Source organism: Petaurus breviceps, unplaced genomic scaffold (genome assembly GCF_028583685.1).
Source record: "Petaurus breviceps papuanus isolate PSGF00001 unplaced genomic scaffold, PetGlider_PUasm1.0 689, whole genome shotgun sequence".
Taxonomy (NCBI): Eukaryota; Metazoa; Chordata; class Mammalia; order Diprotodontia; family Petauridae; genus Petaurus; species Petaurus breviceps.
In genome coordinates, this window is record NW_027186458.1 from 8954001 (window position 1) to 8967802 (window position 13802).

At 52.7% G+C, this 13802-nt stretch overlaps 1 protein-coding gene across 1 annotated transcript in view; it reads right to left on the bottom strand.

The window, feature by feature from the left end:
* The window catches only part of RBPMS (RNA binding protein, mRNA processing factor), a 150089-nt gene extending 142650 nt beyond the window's left edge, over window positions 1-7439 (bottom strand). The window contains exon 1 of the mRNA XM_069104948.1: window positions 7005-7439. Within this exon, the coding sequence (XP_068961049.1) occupies window positions 7005-7112 (108 nt within the window). The 5' untranslated portion in view covers window positions 7113-7439. The remainder of the gene's footprint in view (window positions 1-7004) is intronic.
* Between the last annotated feature and the right edge of the window lie 6363 nt (window positions 7440-13802).

The window sequence follows — 13802 nt, forward strand, 5'->3', positions numbered from 1 at the left end:
AGAGAGACAGAGACAGGGAGAGAGACAGAGAGAAACAGAGACAGAGAGGGAGAGGGAGGGAGAAAGAGAGAAAGAGAAAGAGAGAGGGGGGGTGGGGAAGGAGGGGGGGAAGGGAAAAGGAGAGAGCAGGAGGAGAGAGGGAGAGAGAAAGACAGACAGGGAGGGAGGGAGAGACAGAGAGAGGGAAAGAGAGAGGAGAGAGGGAAAAAGGGGGAGAAAGAGAGAGAGAGAGAACCAATTGTTTCCCCCAAAGAAGGTAAGCTCCCTGTGAATAGGGGCGGTCCCACTTTTTGTCTCTAGCTCCTGGTACAATGTAGACAAATGCAAGTGGGAAAGGCTGAAGGCTTTGCACAAGGAAGAGCCCCCAAATCCAGAGGCCGACAATGGAGTAGAATGCCTCCTTCCTCACGGAAGGGGGCACAGCAAATGTGCACAATGAGACCCCCATGTGGGGCCGGGGCCCACAGGCGGCTGCTCTGCACTTACATACCTTTTTCTTGGGTGGGGATCATGAAGGGAGGGGGCAACTAGCAAGAATAATGCCCCCCAAAGAAGGCCTAAAAGCGGGTCACTGAGGCAGCTTTCAGCACGCACAGCTGGAAGGGAAGGCGTTAAGAGGGAGGCGCCGGACAGGAAGGCCGGCTGAGGGAACATGCTGGATGGATTAGAATACTTTTAAAAAGATCAAGCTGCATATGATAGAGATGTGTGGGGTCACATCTCCCTCTTTTGTATATGGAAATGTCCTTTCTTTTTGGTATTCATTAACTCTGGAATAAAAAGGATTAAAAATAAAGCATGCTCTTTGACTGACTGACTAAGCGAGGGTGCAGCTCTGGGTAGGGGTAGCGAGGTGAGGCCCACCCCTCTCTGGCCCCTTCTCCCGCCTCAGAGCCCCTGCTCCAGATCTGAGCTCTCTCAAGCACCACTGGAGAGACCTTGGCCAAGTCTTGCTCCCCAGGCCCCAGCTTCCTCATCTGAAAAACAATGGGGTGGGATTGTCTGTCCTCTTTCAGCTGTAAATCCTGTATCTGAGAAGCAGAGGGGACTGGGGGCTGCCAATGAGAGTGACAGGAGTGCCCAGTGGGTGGGAGAGAGAGGCCTTCTGGCTTCTGAGATCCTCAGAGAGTTGTGGGGCCCAAAGGTCACAGAGCAGGGAAGACTAATGCTGCATGATGGTGAGGAGCACGACCCCCCCCACCCTACCCCCAAGCTCCTTCTAGATCTATGGAACCAAAACTAAAACTAATTTCTAACGGCAATAGACTGGGCATCCAAGGATCTGGGTTCAAATCCCATTCTGATCATTAGTCCATGTGACCCTAGGCAAGTCACTTGACCTCTCTGTGCCTGTTTCCTTATCTGTCAGATGGGGAGTTGGGCTATGTAAGAAATGCAAGTCCTGTCACCCCCATTTTACAGCTGAACCCCCAGGGAAGGGCAAGAACTGTCCCTCAACAATTCAGGGGCTGACTTCATGCACGGTACCCTCTTTAGAGCTGTCAGGGGGCCACACAGCCAACAGGGATCAAGAGGGAGGTCTTCCTAGCTCAGAGGCCAGCCTCGCCATGACTCTAAATGCACACTGTGCCTTAGGAACCCTAAAAATGCTGGGGACCCAGAAGCAGGCAAAGGAGCAGATGGGGTTTTCTAGGACTGGGAACAGGGAAGGCTTCCACTAGGGCAATGATGAGATACATGGGGGAGCAGCAGTCCTGGGGACACACCCAGGGCTAGCCTTGATCCATTTAGCAATAGGGAGCCATTGAGGGTTTTGGAGGAACAGAATGCTATGTTCAAAGATGGTGTCGTGGAAAGAATGCTGGAGTGGTATCCAAAGGCTGGGTTTGAATCATGGTCTATCTTCCTTAGCTACCTGACAACCAGACGTTTCATTGGTCCGTGCCTCAGTTTCCTTCTCTGAAGAGTGACTGGGTGGGGTCATAAGGAGGGCAGACAGAGGCAGGGGAGCCAGTGCAGATGTAAGCGCGGTGGCAAAACTAAAAATAAAACCGAAAACAAGGACCAAAGCACTCATTTAGTGCTGTGAGGGTTTGCAAACCTCTTGTTATCTCATCTGATCCTCAACAAGACGCTGGGAAGTAGAGGTCCTTATCATCCCATTTTTCATACAGATGAGGAAACCCAGGCTCAGATGTGAAGTGACTTGTCCGAGGTCACACAATGCCTGCAGCAGAATCTGAACTTGGGTCTTTCTGACTCCAGCTCCAGCCTTCTATTACCCAGCTGCCTAATGAACAGGAAAAGACAAAGGGGGACAAGGCCATCCCTGTCAGGGCCAACCTGCCACTAACCACCTTCAGGCCTAGGCTGTTCCACTGTTCTGAAACCAGGTGGGTTTAATGGAGAGCTCCCAGGCTGAAATCCTTCTCCCTGGGCCAAGCTGGAGGAGGCACCTGCCTGTGGTATTCACACAAGCTCCACACCTGGCATTGCTGGCATCAGTGAAATACCAGCATAGCATACCTCCATTGTGAGAGCCAGAGATGCCCACTGTTGGCCACCCTGACCCCAGCCAGGCATCCCCAAAAGTCCTTGTCCCCAGAGGGCTGGGACACATAGTATTTCTACAGAGGTCTGAGAAAATCTTTCAGCCCCTATGGAAACCCCTTGGAAAGTGGCTTTAGCCTTCTGGAGGTCTTTGGGGGAAACTGAGTCGGGTTCTCCTCCAAAGCCCCAGCACCAAGGCTTCACACATCAGTTCTGCTATGTGTGCTGTGATTTGTAGCAGACCTTACCATGCTCTGTTAGGGGGACAGAAGCACTGTGTGGTTTATAACCTTCATACTTTGTCCAATCTCTCCAAGCGGAGAGCCTAGAGCTCAGAACAGCTCAGAGAGACTGGGGTGCACGTGGCGTGTGGCCCTGGGGCCCAGAATCTGAGCCAGTTACCTCTCCAGCATCCTAGCAAACACCCCTCAAAAGCCATCTTCTTAAAGAAACCCAAGTGTCTGCCATAGGGAACTATGGAACGACTGAAGGACTGCCACTGTCTTTGCCCATGGGGTCTAATTTGTTTTGAAACACAATTAACTCTAGATTACCCAGGGTCAAAACAGTCTTCTAATTTGCCAGCAGTGATAAAGACATCAAACACCAGGGAGAAATATCTGTTGTACAACATTCCAGAAAAAAAACCGTCCCCTGCCTTTACTGTGGGCCTTATTGGCTGACCTGAAAATGGAAGGCCTGGCTTCTGGCTCTGGGCCTGGCATGGCGGAGACTGAGGCTTTGGAAGCCCTTTGGTGACCCAGAGCCCTTGGGAGCACTCTAGAGAAGCCTCTTCTCAGAACAGTGCTTATAAATGCAGAAAGTCAAGCTTACCCTAATTGTTACATGGGGATTATATTAAAATAATACAATGATTAGAATAACTTAGTGAGGTGTTGGCTGCAGAAGGTTAGAAAGGAAACCAATTACACCAAATAAATCATACACACAGACGTGTGTTTAAAAGCTCAGGGCCCCCAGGTTAAGAGCCCTGGGCATCGGCCACGGCCACTGTCCCAGTGATACTCGGTGACGGTGCTTTTACATCACTGACAAGCTTCAAGACCCCCCGCTGGCCTGATGACAATTCTAAAGAGCTCCCACTGAGGAACAAGGTGGCCGTGTTCAGGGGCACTGCGCTGCCCTTGGAGGAGAACAGGGGGCGAAGGGGAAGATGCTCCACAATGAGTTTTATAGCAATGTCCAAGAAGATTCTGCCACACACTGGCTTCTAATGCATTACTGTGGATAAGATTCAGATGTGTTTGTGATTGCCGTGTCACAGACCAAGACACTGAGACTGCCAGACCCACACACACTCACACACAGAGACACATAAACACACACACAGACACACAAACACACACAGACAGACAGACACATAAACACAGACACACACAGACACACACAGACACAAAAACACACAAACACTCACACACAGACGCACAAACACAGACACACACAAATACAAACACACAGACACACAAACACACCCCTCTCTCTGGGCTACTGGTGCCCAAGAGACCTGCAACCTCTCCCTCACCTCATACAGTGAGCAAGCCAAGTTTTAAAACAAAATTAATTCTTTCCCCTTGGAATCTGAGCACAACATCCAAAGCACAATACAACCTGGCCTGGTTCAAGTTATGAGAAACCTCAGCTGCAAAGGCAGCAAACTCCCAGCAGTTGTTTCGACACTCCTGAAACCTGGGAAATTTCCCAGCATCCCTACTTCCCAATCCCCCTGTCAGATGGCTTGGAATTCCCAAAAAGTACATGAACTCTGGGGCCACGGCAACAGTGGCACCAAAAACCCAGGGCCTTTTATACACAAGAGGTGAAGCCACGGCAATGTTCCATCATCAAATCGGCCGCTGCCCCCAGGCAGACACTGGCTGTCTCCCCACCACTAAATTTAAATTTGTGCTTCACCTATTTAGTCCTGGACTCTCCTGACTATGTGTCAAACTGAAGGGGGGGGGGGTAGTGCCCTCCCCAAAGCAGGAGTAGGGAACAGCATCGGCACCAGCAGGGCTCAGCTAGGGCCCACGGCATCCCGAGGTCACATTTCTGCAGCCCTCATCTTTCCTTACAGGAAGGAGACCTGTGCTGATTTGCTAACAGTAATTCGGTCCCTGAACAACCCCCCACGGAGGCCGAAGTGACCTGGATCAGAAAACCCTAGGAATCTCCTCAGATTATCATAGGGTGTATGTGTGTGTCTGTATATGTATGTGTGTATGTGTAGGGGGGAGTGGGGGTGGGAGGGTGTGTGTGTCCTTGTCCTGTTTGTCATGAATCTGGTGAAGCCAATGGATTCTTTCTCAGAAAAATGGTCTCAAATGCATAAAATAAAAAGGAGCAGGATTTCAAAGGAAACTAATTATACTGAAATTATCAAAAAAAAATTTTTTAAGCTCATGACCTCCAGACCAGCCCTGCTTGGTCTAGCCAGTGGAAGGCAGCTTCTGTGATTTCATAGAGCTCAGTGAGCCCTGTGTTGAACATTTACTCCTAAGCAGAGAAAACTGTGTGATGCACTCATCCCTTTACTTAATAAAGGTTTAGTGACTTGTCCCCCCAAACCCCAGGGCAGAGGTCATGCTGGGAGATGGGGCCACATGAACCCATTTGGACCCCATTCTAGATGTCCCTCATCTTTCTTCAGGGCTGAGATTCATTACTGGTTTTGCAGTCCAAAGGAGATTCAAGGAGAGAAGGGAATAAAAATCCCTTCCCCCAAATAAATATTATTAAAGGATTTGTGATTTCAGGAAATCAAAGGCTGATTTTTTTCAAATGCCTGCCCAGGACTCATCTAAGTGAGGGACTCCTTCCTGCCTGGGCATTCTCCCTCTCAGTGCCAAGGGCCCTCAGGCCACTGGCTGGACTCTAAACCAGGGTTCTTCAGCTGGGGTCCATGGACCAGTGTAGTTGGAGAGAGTTAGAGTCCAGAAAGTCTTTATTTCCACTAACCTTTGCTTTCCCCGTGAGTTCCAACACCTCACTCTGAGAAGGGTCCCCAGGCTTCCTCAGCCGGTCATGGGGTCCAGTCGGACACCAAAAAAGGTTCAGAAAACCTAATCTGATGCAGCTTATTCTTAGACCCTACCTAGCATGCTTCAGTGGCCAGAGCAGACCCAGAAAGTAGGGAGCTATTAGTCACTCAGCGCCAGGGGAAAACTCTGTCAAGGTGGCTTATATTTCTGTTTTAGGGGAAAGACGTTAATGAAGTAACTATTGGTAAAGAAAAAAAGCAGCTTGGGGACAGGTGGGAGGGGGATTTGACCTCCTAGGCCAAGGGAGGAGGGGGTCACCCACCATCACCACTATCCTTCCCCACCCCCAAGAAGATACAGCAGGAGGGGAAAGCAGGAAGGGAGGAAAGGGGAAGGGGCCCCCACCACTCTCTCAGGATCTTCAAGCACAATAAAGCTTCGCAGGGCTGAGGAGCTTGGACTTCAGTGGCCTGGCCCAGGCCCTTCCGTGGAGAGATAAAGTTCACATTTACCACCCAAGCCTCACACACAGTTCTTCCAGGGTGTACTCAGTCCCAGTGGATCGCCTTTGCTAGAAGGATAATCTGACTCAGTGCAGTCTATCCATCTCCAGCTACACGCATTTATTTAGCACCTACTGTATGCAAGGTTCTGCTGGGGTGTGAGCGGCCAGGAAGGCTCGGAGAAGCACCGGACACCAAGCCCAGAGAGCAGTTTCCCCAGGCTCTGGGGCCACTCACCGCGCTCAGGCTTCCTGCCCCCTCTGCTCCCCAGTCCCCAGCTCCGCACGCCGGGCCCTGGGTGCAGCGGGGCAGCCCCGGGACAGCTCTTGGAGCACCGCAGGCCTGGCAGTCGCAATGGGTTGCGTCCAAGTTACATTGTTTCTAAGTTACGGCGGAAATGCCCGCTCAGGCTGCGGGTCAGAGCTTTCCCACGTGCGTGCGGAGGGCGTCCGGCTGGCTGGCCCGCACCCGCCCAGCGCCGGCACTTCCCCAGGCCCCCGGCCAGACGGCGGCCGGCAGGAATGTACCTAATGAGTTATCTATTAATCTCCAAGTTCGGTTGGGGGGAAGGAGGAACGCTGGGCTCCAAGCTCAGTCAGCCCGCCCGGCCGGGGCCCCCGCCACGGCTCTGCCAGGATGGGCCAGGGGGGCAGGCACACACACACACACCCGACAAAAAGGAGCCCGGGGGTCCGCAGCGAGGGGTCGCCGCACGTTCGGGCTGGCCCGCCAATGCCCGGGGCGATCTCCCTCAGCCGCAGACGGATCGGAGTGGGCATCCACAGCGGGGCCGCCCGTCCGTCCGTCGTGGCCCCGACTCCCTCCCACGCCAGTCCCATCGGTCCCGGCACGTCAGCTCTGTGGCAGCTCCAGCGGGCTCCAGGCGGTCCAGGCGCCTAGCGCCCAGGGCCTCTTCCCCTCCGCCCCGTCCGTCGGTCCGGCTGAGCTCCCCCCACCCCCCGACCGTCAGTCCCGGGGCGCGCTCGCCTACCTCTTCTTCCGGGAGGCTGCCGTCGCTCGGGCTGGGCTCCTTGTCACTGCTGCCCCCACCTCCGCCGCTGCCCCCGCCGCCGCCGCCTTTGGCGCTGCTGCTGTTCATGGTCCCGGGGGGCCCCGGCCGGCCGGCCTTGCGCGCCGGCGTTTGGGTGCGGGGCCCGGAGTTCGCCCCTCGACAGCCGTCCCCGCTCTCCTGGTCCCGTCTGGCCCGCCGGCCCGCGCACCCCGAGGGGCCGCCGGGGAGTCCGGACCAGGACGCGGAGCGAAAGGGAGAGAAGGAGGTCCGGGATCCCGGAGGTGCGCGCCCCGCAGGGCCAGTGGGGGTCGGCGGGGGCCGGTGACCGCAGCCCCGAGGGCTGGGGAGGACGCCGCGCGGGGCTCCGGGCGTTGCTGCTGCCGCCGGGACTGGGAGAGGCGGCTGTGGCCGGCCCGTGCGCACCAGCCCCGGGAAGTGGGAGAGTGCGAGCCTCCCGCCCCCCAGGCCGCCGCCGCCGCCGCCGCTGCGGCCGCGTCCGCTACGTCGCGTCCCACCCCCAGCCAGCGCCCCTCCCCCTCCCCGCGGCCCCTCCCCTCCCGCCCTCCGGGGCTGCGGCCCGAGGGGAAAGGACCGGAAAGTCCGAGGCCCGGCCCCCGCGGCCGCCCAGAAAAGGAGGGGCCTTGGGGCCAGGGATCGGTGAGCGCCCCGCCCCAAAGGCCCTTACCCCCGGGCTCCACAAGGCGGGGGCTGCCCGGGCTCACTCCTGCCGCTTGAACCCGAGGCCTGGGTTTCCCGGCCCAGTGCGGACCCAAGCTGCCGTGGCCCGAGTCAGTCCAGCCCGGTGCAGCCCGTACTTGGGAGCTCAATTCGGCTCCGTACTGCTGGGGCGGGGGCCGCCCGGGTCCGAGGTGGCACCGTGCCAGGCGCCGGGCAAGAAGATCGAAGGTCTCCGGGGCTTAGGGGTTTAGCTTCCCCTGCGACCGCCTAGACAGCCAGTCGGACAACAATCAGTCAGACATTTCTTACGCGCCTACTAAGCGCTGGGGATTGCAAAACTAGGGTTTGTAAGGCCCTCCTCTCCTGGAGCGCTCCGTCTAATGGGGACCGAGCAGCCACTCGGTGAAAACAGTACCCAGACAGGCTAAAGTGAAGATAACCAGCCGAGAGAAGGCACGAGATGTAAGGCACGCAAAAGCCTGAGCAGAGGAAATTGAAAGTAATGATGGCTGGGCTGAGAAAGCATTTGGGGGTGGGGGAGCAGGGCTGAGCCTGGAAGGCCCCTCCTCCTCTTTCTCCTCCTCCTCCCCCACCCCAGCTGGGGTCCTCCAAGTGCTCACAAGGATAAGTTCCAGGTCCCCTAGGCATCCCATGATGCCTCAGGAAATCACTGGTTTCCCCCACCCACACACCCAACTGGACCCAACTCCTGACCCGGGGAACCTATGGAGGACCAGATGATCTCCAAGGCCCCTTCCTCAATCGGTCAGGCAGTAAGTATTTATTTAAAGGCCTGCTTTGTGCGGGCACTGTGCTAACTCTTCGGCCTCAGAATATAGTCATTCCAAGGACCCAAAAGTAGGATTTGGGGATAGGGGGAGGGGCCCTCATTCAACAAATCTCTCATTAGCTTAGGCCATTACGGCCATGTCCTGAATACTCCCGCCTTGTCCTGAATACTCCCTCCTTGTCCTGAATACTCCCGCCTTGTCCTGAATACTCCCGAGCCTCGGTGATTGAGATTCATAGGCATCTCTGCCCAACAATACACTGAGGAAAAACCAAGTGGATGAAGAATGCCGATTGTGCATATGATGTAATTGTAACAATTGTTTCCAGAGAAGGAAACTGAGGCAGAGAGTGGTTAAGTGGCTGGCCCAGGGTCCCATAGCTAGCAGTGTCTGAGGCAGGATTTGTCTCTAGCATTCCTTCCATTCCTCCCCCAGCTGCCTGCCTCCAGATGATTGGGGGCTCACTTTGCCCATCAGTCCCTCAGATACTGCCCCAGGACAGGAAAGGTGAGCCTAAAATTGAACAGCAGGGGGCCTGGGTTGCTCTGGAACTTCCAAGGGCCCCCAGTTGCTCCTTGACCCCAAAGCTTACAAAGATTCTACTGGGGATACTTTGTGCCCTGGAGACAAAGAATCCTGCAATGACCAGAGGAGCCAGACCAGAACCCCCAGAGGGCCCAGGAGAGATGTGCGGTGGTACAATGTTTCCAGTGATGGTTTCTGTGTCATAGGAAAGTTCTTATCCAGGAAATGTTTTTAAAAGAAAAAGAAAAAACGACCAAAAAAGCTGGTCATGTTGTGAGAGCACCCAGCCAACCAGCCCAGGAGCCACTCTGGTCATCACAGGATGCTAAAAGACCAAGGTGAAGGTCAATGGTACATAGCTTGGGCCTCTGTGGAAGATCGGAGTCCTGGGCCAGGGTCACGGAGGAGGAGATGATGCAGGCAGGTTGGGATGGGCTCCTTGAAAGGAGCGTTGACAGAGGCAAGAAAAAGTGTAGGCAAGGCTAGGCATGAGCCTGGCCCGCTCCCTGCATCCCATAGGCATGAGCACAAAGAGAGATGAGCCAGAGGTCGGTTGCTTCTCAGAGAACTCTGAGCAGGGAGAGCTCAGCTTGCTGGGTAGAGAAGACCCCCGGGCTCCTGGGCAATCATAATGACCTAGAGGAGATCAGACATTCCAAAACTCCTAGTTCCTGGTTAGAGCAGCACCTGCCTCACCTGTGGGGAGGGTCTTGCCCAGCACAGTGCCTGGGGCACATGGGTGGCGTATACATCTTTATATCTTTCTCCTCCTGTGCCATCAGCGGGAAGACACACACACACACACACACACACACACACACACACACACACACACACGGGGCTCATGGCCAGGGCACTCACTGAGGAGTGGTGCCCTTGGAGGGGCTTCTGTTGCCTCTGGTGCTGTCTGTCACAGCACCCTGTCACTGCTCTGGCCACTGCAGCCTTTGCCAGTGGTTGCTCTGGGCATGGGGCTCTTTGCAGTTTCTGCCTTCTGATAGAGTCCAAGCATTCCTTTCACTTGGGAAGAGTGGACTCTGCCATTCTTTCTACGTTTAAAGCACCAGCACTTTCAGAACATATCAACCCTCCCTCGAAGCCCTTGACCAGCAGCATTTTGGGATGGGGAGGGTTGTCAAGGGGGAACCTTCCCAGCTTTTTTCCTCAAAGCATGACCTTCCAAGTAGCATCCTGCCTAGAACAGGCTTTTCCTAATAATGACTAGTGTTTATATGGCAAAGTGCTCTCTATACAGATTCTCATTTAATCCTTACAACAGCCTGGGGAGGAGGCTACTCCCCCCACTTTATAAATGAGGAAACTCAGTCTGAGAGATGACGTGACTTGCCCAGGGTGTCTAGCTCATAAGTATCTGAGGCAGTATTTGAATTCAGGCCTTCTTGACTCTTCAATCTAATATTCTCTGTGCCATCCCGCTGCCTCTCATGTCTAACCGGTGTGTCTTTGCCCCAGAGACCGAACCTTCTCGGGGCTCCCAGAAGGGTCGCTCCTAGCTAAACAGGAATACCCTTTGAGCTGGTGAAGATTTCAGATTGAACTTTCTCATTACTGGGCTCCCCTCTCAGTGGGAAACTGTTCTAGTTTAAGGTGAGCATTCCACCTGCCTCCCTGTTTTAATCTCTGATGGCTAGATTTCGTCTAATGAGTACCTCTCTCAAGACTGCCCTCCTGCTGATTCAGAAGTCTCCTGCTCTGTCCTGCAGAGGAAGAGGGGAAGGGGGAGGGGATCGGGCCCCAGGCCCCAGTTGTTATCTTCCTCCTGCCTGGCCCAGCCACATTCCTGGCTTTATTATGTATGTGTAGTTATTGAAACCTCCGGGGGCTTTGGGTCTCCCCCACCTTTCTCTTTAAGGTTTGGGAATCCCCTTTCCATTATCCTTAGAGAGGCAATGCAAAGATTATTGTACCCATTCTACAGGTGAAGAAACTGAGTCTCAGAGATGAAATGACTTAGTCACATAAGCAGGAAGCAGCAGACATGGGCCTGGAAGCCAGGTGGTCTGACTCCACACCCAGGGCTCTGGAGCCATGTTTGGGCTCTCTTGGGGTCATTCAGCTCCTTTCCCAGACAGATGCTGGATGGAGCCCCAGGAATCAGAAACACTTTTAAGTGATGAATAGTGTCCCTGGGCCCCCATCCCTGATCAAGTCAGTTTACTCTAACCCCTTCCTTTAATCACAAGCAACAATTAATTAGGCTCTCCCTTAAGAAGACAGAGCCTGGGGCAAAGACACCCCAGAGAGGAGGGTTGACCTCATGAATAGGCAGCCTAGGAGACTGCCCTGGGGATGATTTCAGGACCCGCCTCCACACCCAGTTTACCTAGCCAGGAAATTATTCAAAGCTGACAGCGACCTTCCTCACTCGGTGTGTCCTCTGTGGATTCCCAGTGAACTTTTGTGCATTGTGTTTCCTCCCCATTCAACTTTTAACTCCATCCTTGCACGTGTTTATTGAATTTGAATTCTTTTGACTCAAGCCAACCAAGGACTTTGTCTCCCAATAATGCATTATATCAGTCATTAACTCATTAGTGTGAATGAGTTTATCAGAGGACAAGCCCTGAAGAGGGAAAGTAAAAAAAAAATGTGGACTCCAGGGTGAGAGAAAGTAGCAGAGAAAGGAGAATCCAGAATCTTGGTAAACTTGGTAGCTTTAGCCTAAACTCACAGCTGTGCTTGGACAGGATTTGGGTTCTAGCAATGACCACTGACATATTTATATGGTCTTTAAAGCTTGTACATGTCTTATAGACATGTACATTTAGACATTTCATTAGAGCCCCAGCACAATTCTGTGAGTGGCTGTATTACAGGTGTCATTACCTGCCTTTTACAGGTGCACAGACAGCCTCAGAGAGGCCAAGTGACTTGTCTGGAGTCACACAGCTGGTGTTCTGAGCAGGATTTCAACCCGTTTTCACGACTGCATCCAAATCCAACATTCTATCCACAACCCCAGCTGCTTCTCTGAAACAAAGAATGTCATTGCTAGTGAAAACAAAGAAAATCGCAGATTGTTCGAGCCAGAAGGACCCTGAGGTGTCAAATAAATTTTGTTTAGCACCTACTGTCCAAGCAGTGGAGATGAAAAGATAATATAGCCAATACTCTGGGTTCATTCTCCCAACCTCTACTCAAGCTGGAAGGTTTGGTCCCTAGAGAGAAAGAAGGGAAAGGGGAAGAAATAAGTATTTATATAGGTCCTACTATGTGCCAAGCACTGTGTTAAATGCTTCATAAATATCTCATTTGATCCTCACAACAACCCTAGGAGTTAGGTGCTATCATCTTCATTTTATAGGTGAGGAAACTGAGGCAGACAGGTTAAGTGACTTGCCCAGGGTCCACCTGACTCTAGAACCAGTGCTCTATCCACTGAGCCACCTAGCTGCCCCTTCATCATACAGTGCTTTTCAAGAATTTCTCTGACCTACTCTAATGCCTTTGATTGAGTAACGATAGGTTGATCTATAGAAGAGTCATTGGGGGGGGGGGGGGGGGTGGAGAGAGTAAGGCAACTGAAAGTGAAAGATTGATTCAGTGGCTCCCCCTCTTGCCCTTATAACAAAAATTAGAGTCCTTGCCCTTATGGAGTTTACCTTCGTGTGTGTGTGTGTGTGTGTGTGTGTGTGTGTGTGTGTGTGTAAGAGAGAGAGACAGACAGACAGACAGAGAGACAGAGACAGAGACAAAGAGAGACAGAGAGAGACAGAGACAGATTCAGAGAATACAGCCTGTAAACAGATGCATACGTGGAAAGTAGACAGAGAATAACCCATTCAGAGACTGGCTCAGTCTGTGTGTCTTCCCACATATTTCTCTTCATTCTTCAGTCATCCTTTCTTATTGTTCAGTGGTATCCCATTGTATCCAGGTACCATAGTTTATTTAGCCATCGCCCAACTCAATAAGAATCGACTTTGTTTCCAAGGTTTTACTACTATGAAAAGTGCTGTTTTAAACATTTGGTAATGGGTGGGTCAATGGGACCTTTCTTTCTAACACTTACCTCAGAGTCTAGCTCCAGGAGTGGGGACTCTGGGTCAAAGCACATGGGCACTGGAGTCCAAATTACATGAGAATGAGTTGAAGGAAATGGGATCTCTGGCTAATTCGTACTTCCCAGGCTGAAGGTCATTTTCCCCTCTGAATTTGGAAAGCAAAAGAAAAATAGATGATTACTTCTGCATTCTCTCTCTAAGCTCTATTCTTCTCAACTCCCCAAGCTGCCTGAACAAGGGTCACATCCCTGCTTTGAATCTTCTCTTGTCTCCACCTCTTTCCCTCTCCATTCCAATGCCCTTTTACCTATATGTGTGCCTCCATCCCAGGTTCAACTTCTGGGTCAATCTACCATATTGAAACAGCAGAATGACCGAAGGAATTCTCCGGATAGGCCAGTAGATCCTCTGTGAACATTAACAGGCTCAGATGAAATGTGGTATAGGTAAAGGCTGACCGAGATGCATGATCGCACTGTGTGAAATCGACACTGGGAAGAGCCCCAGCCTATGTGATTGGTCCTTGACTTGGAATATAAAGTCAAAACAGGTTAGAGAGAGCAGGGAGCTAAGAGGGGATCAAAGGTGACCCACAAGCCCCAAGAGGGGAAGTTGTTTGGCCAAGATGTCACAGTGAGTCAGGGCAGAGCTGGGGCCAGGGATGAAGGAAGTTTATTAAGAGCCTACCAGGTGACAGGCACTATACCTCGTGCTTTCCAATATTATTTCCTTTGGTCTTCACAACTACCCTGGGAAAC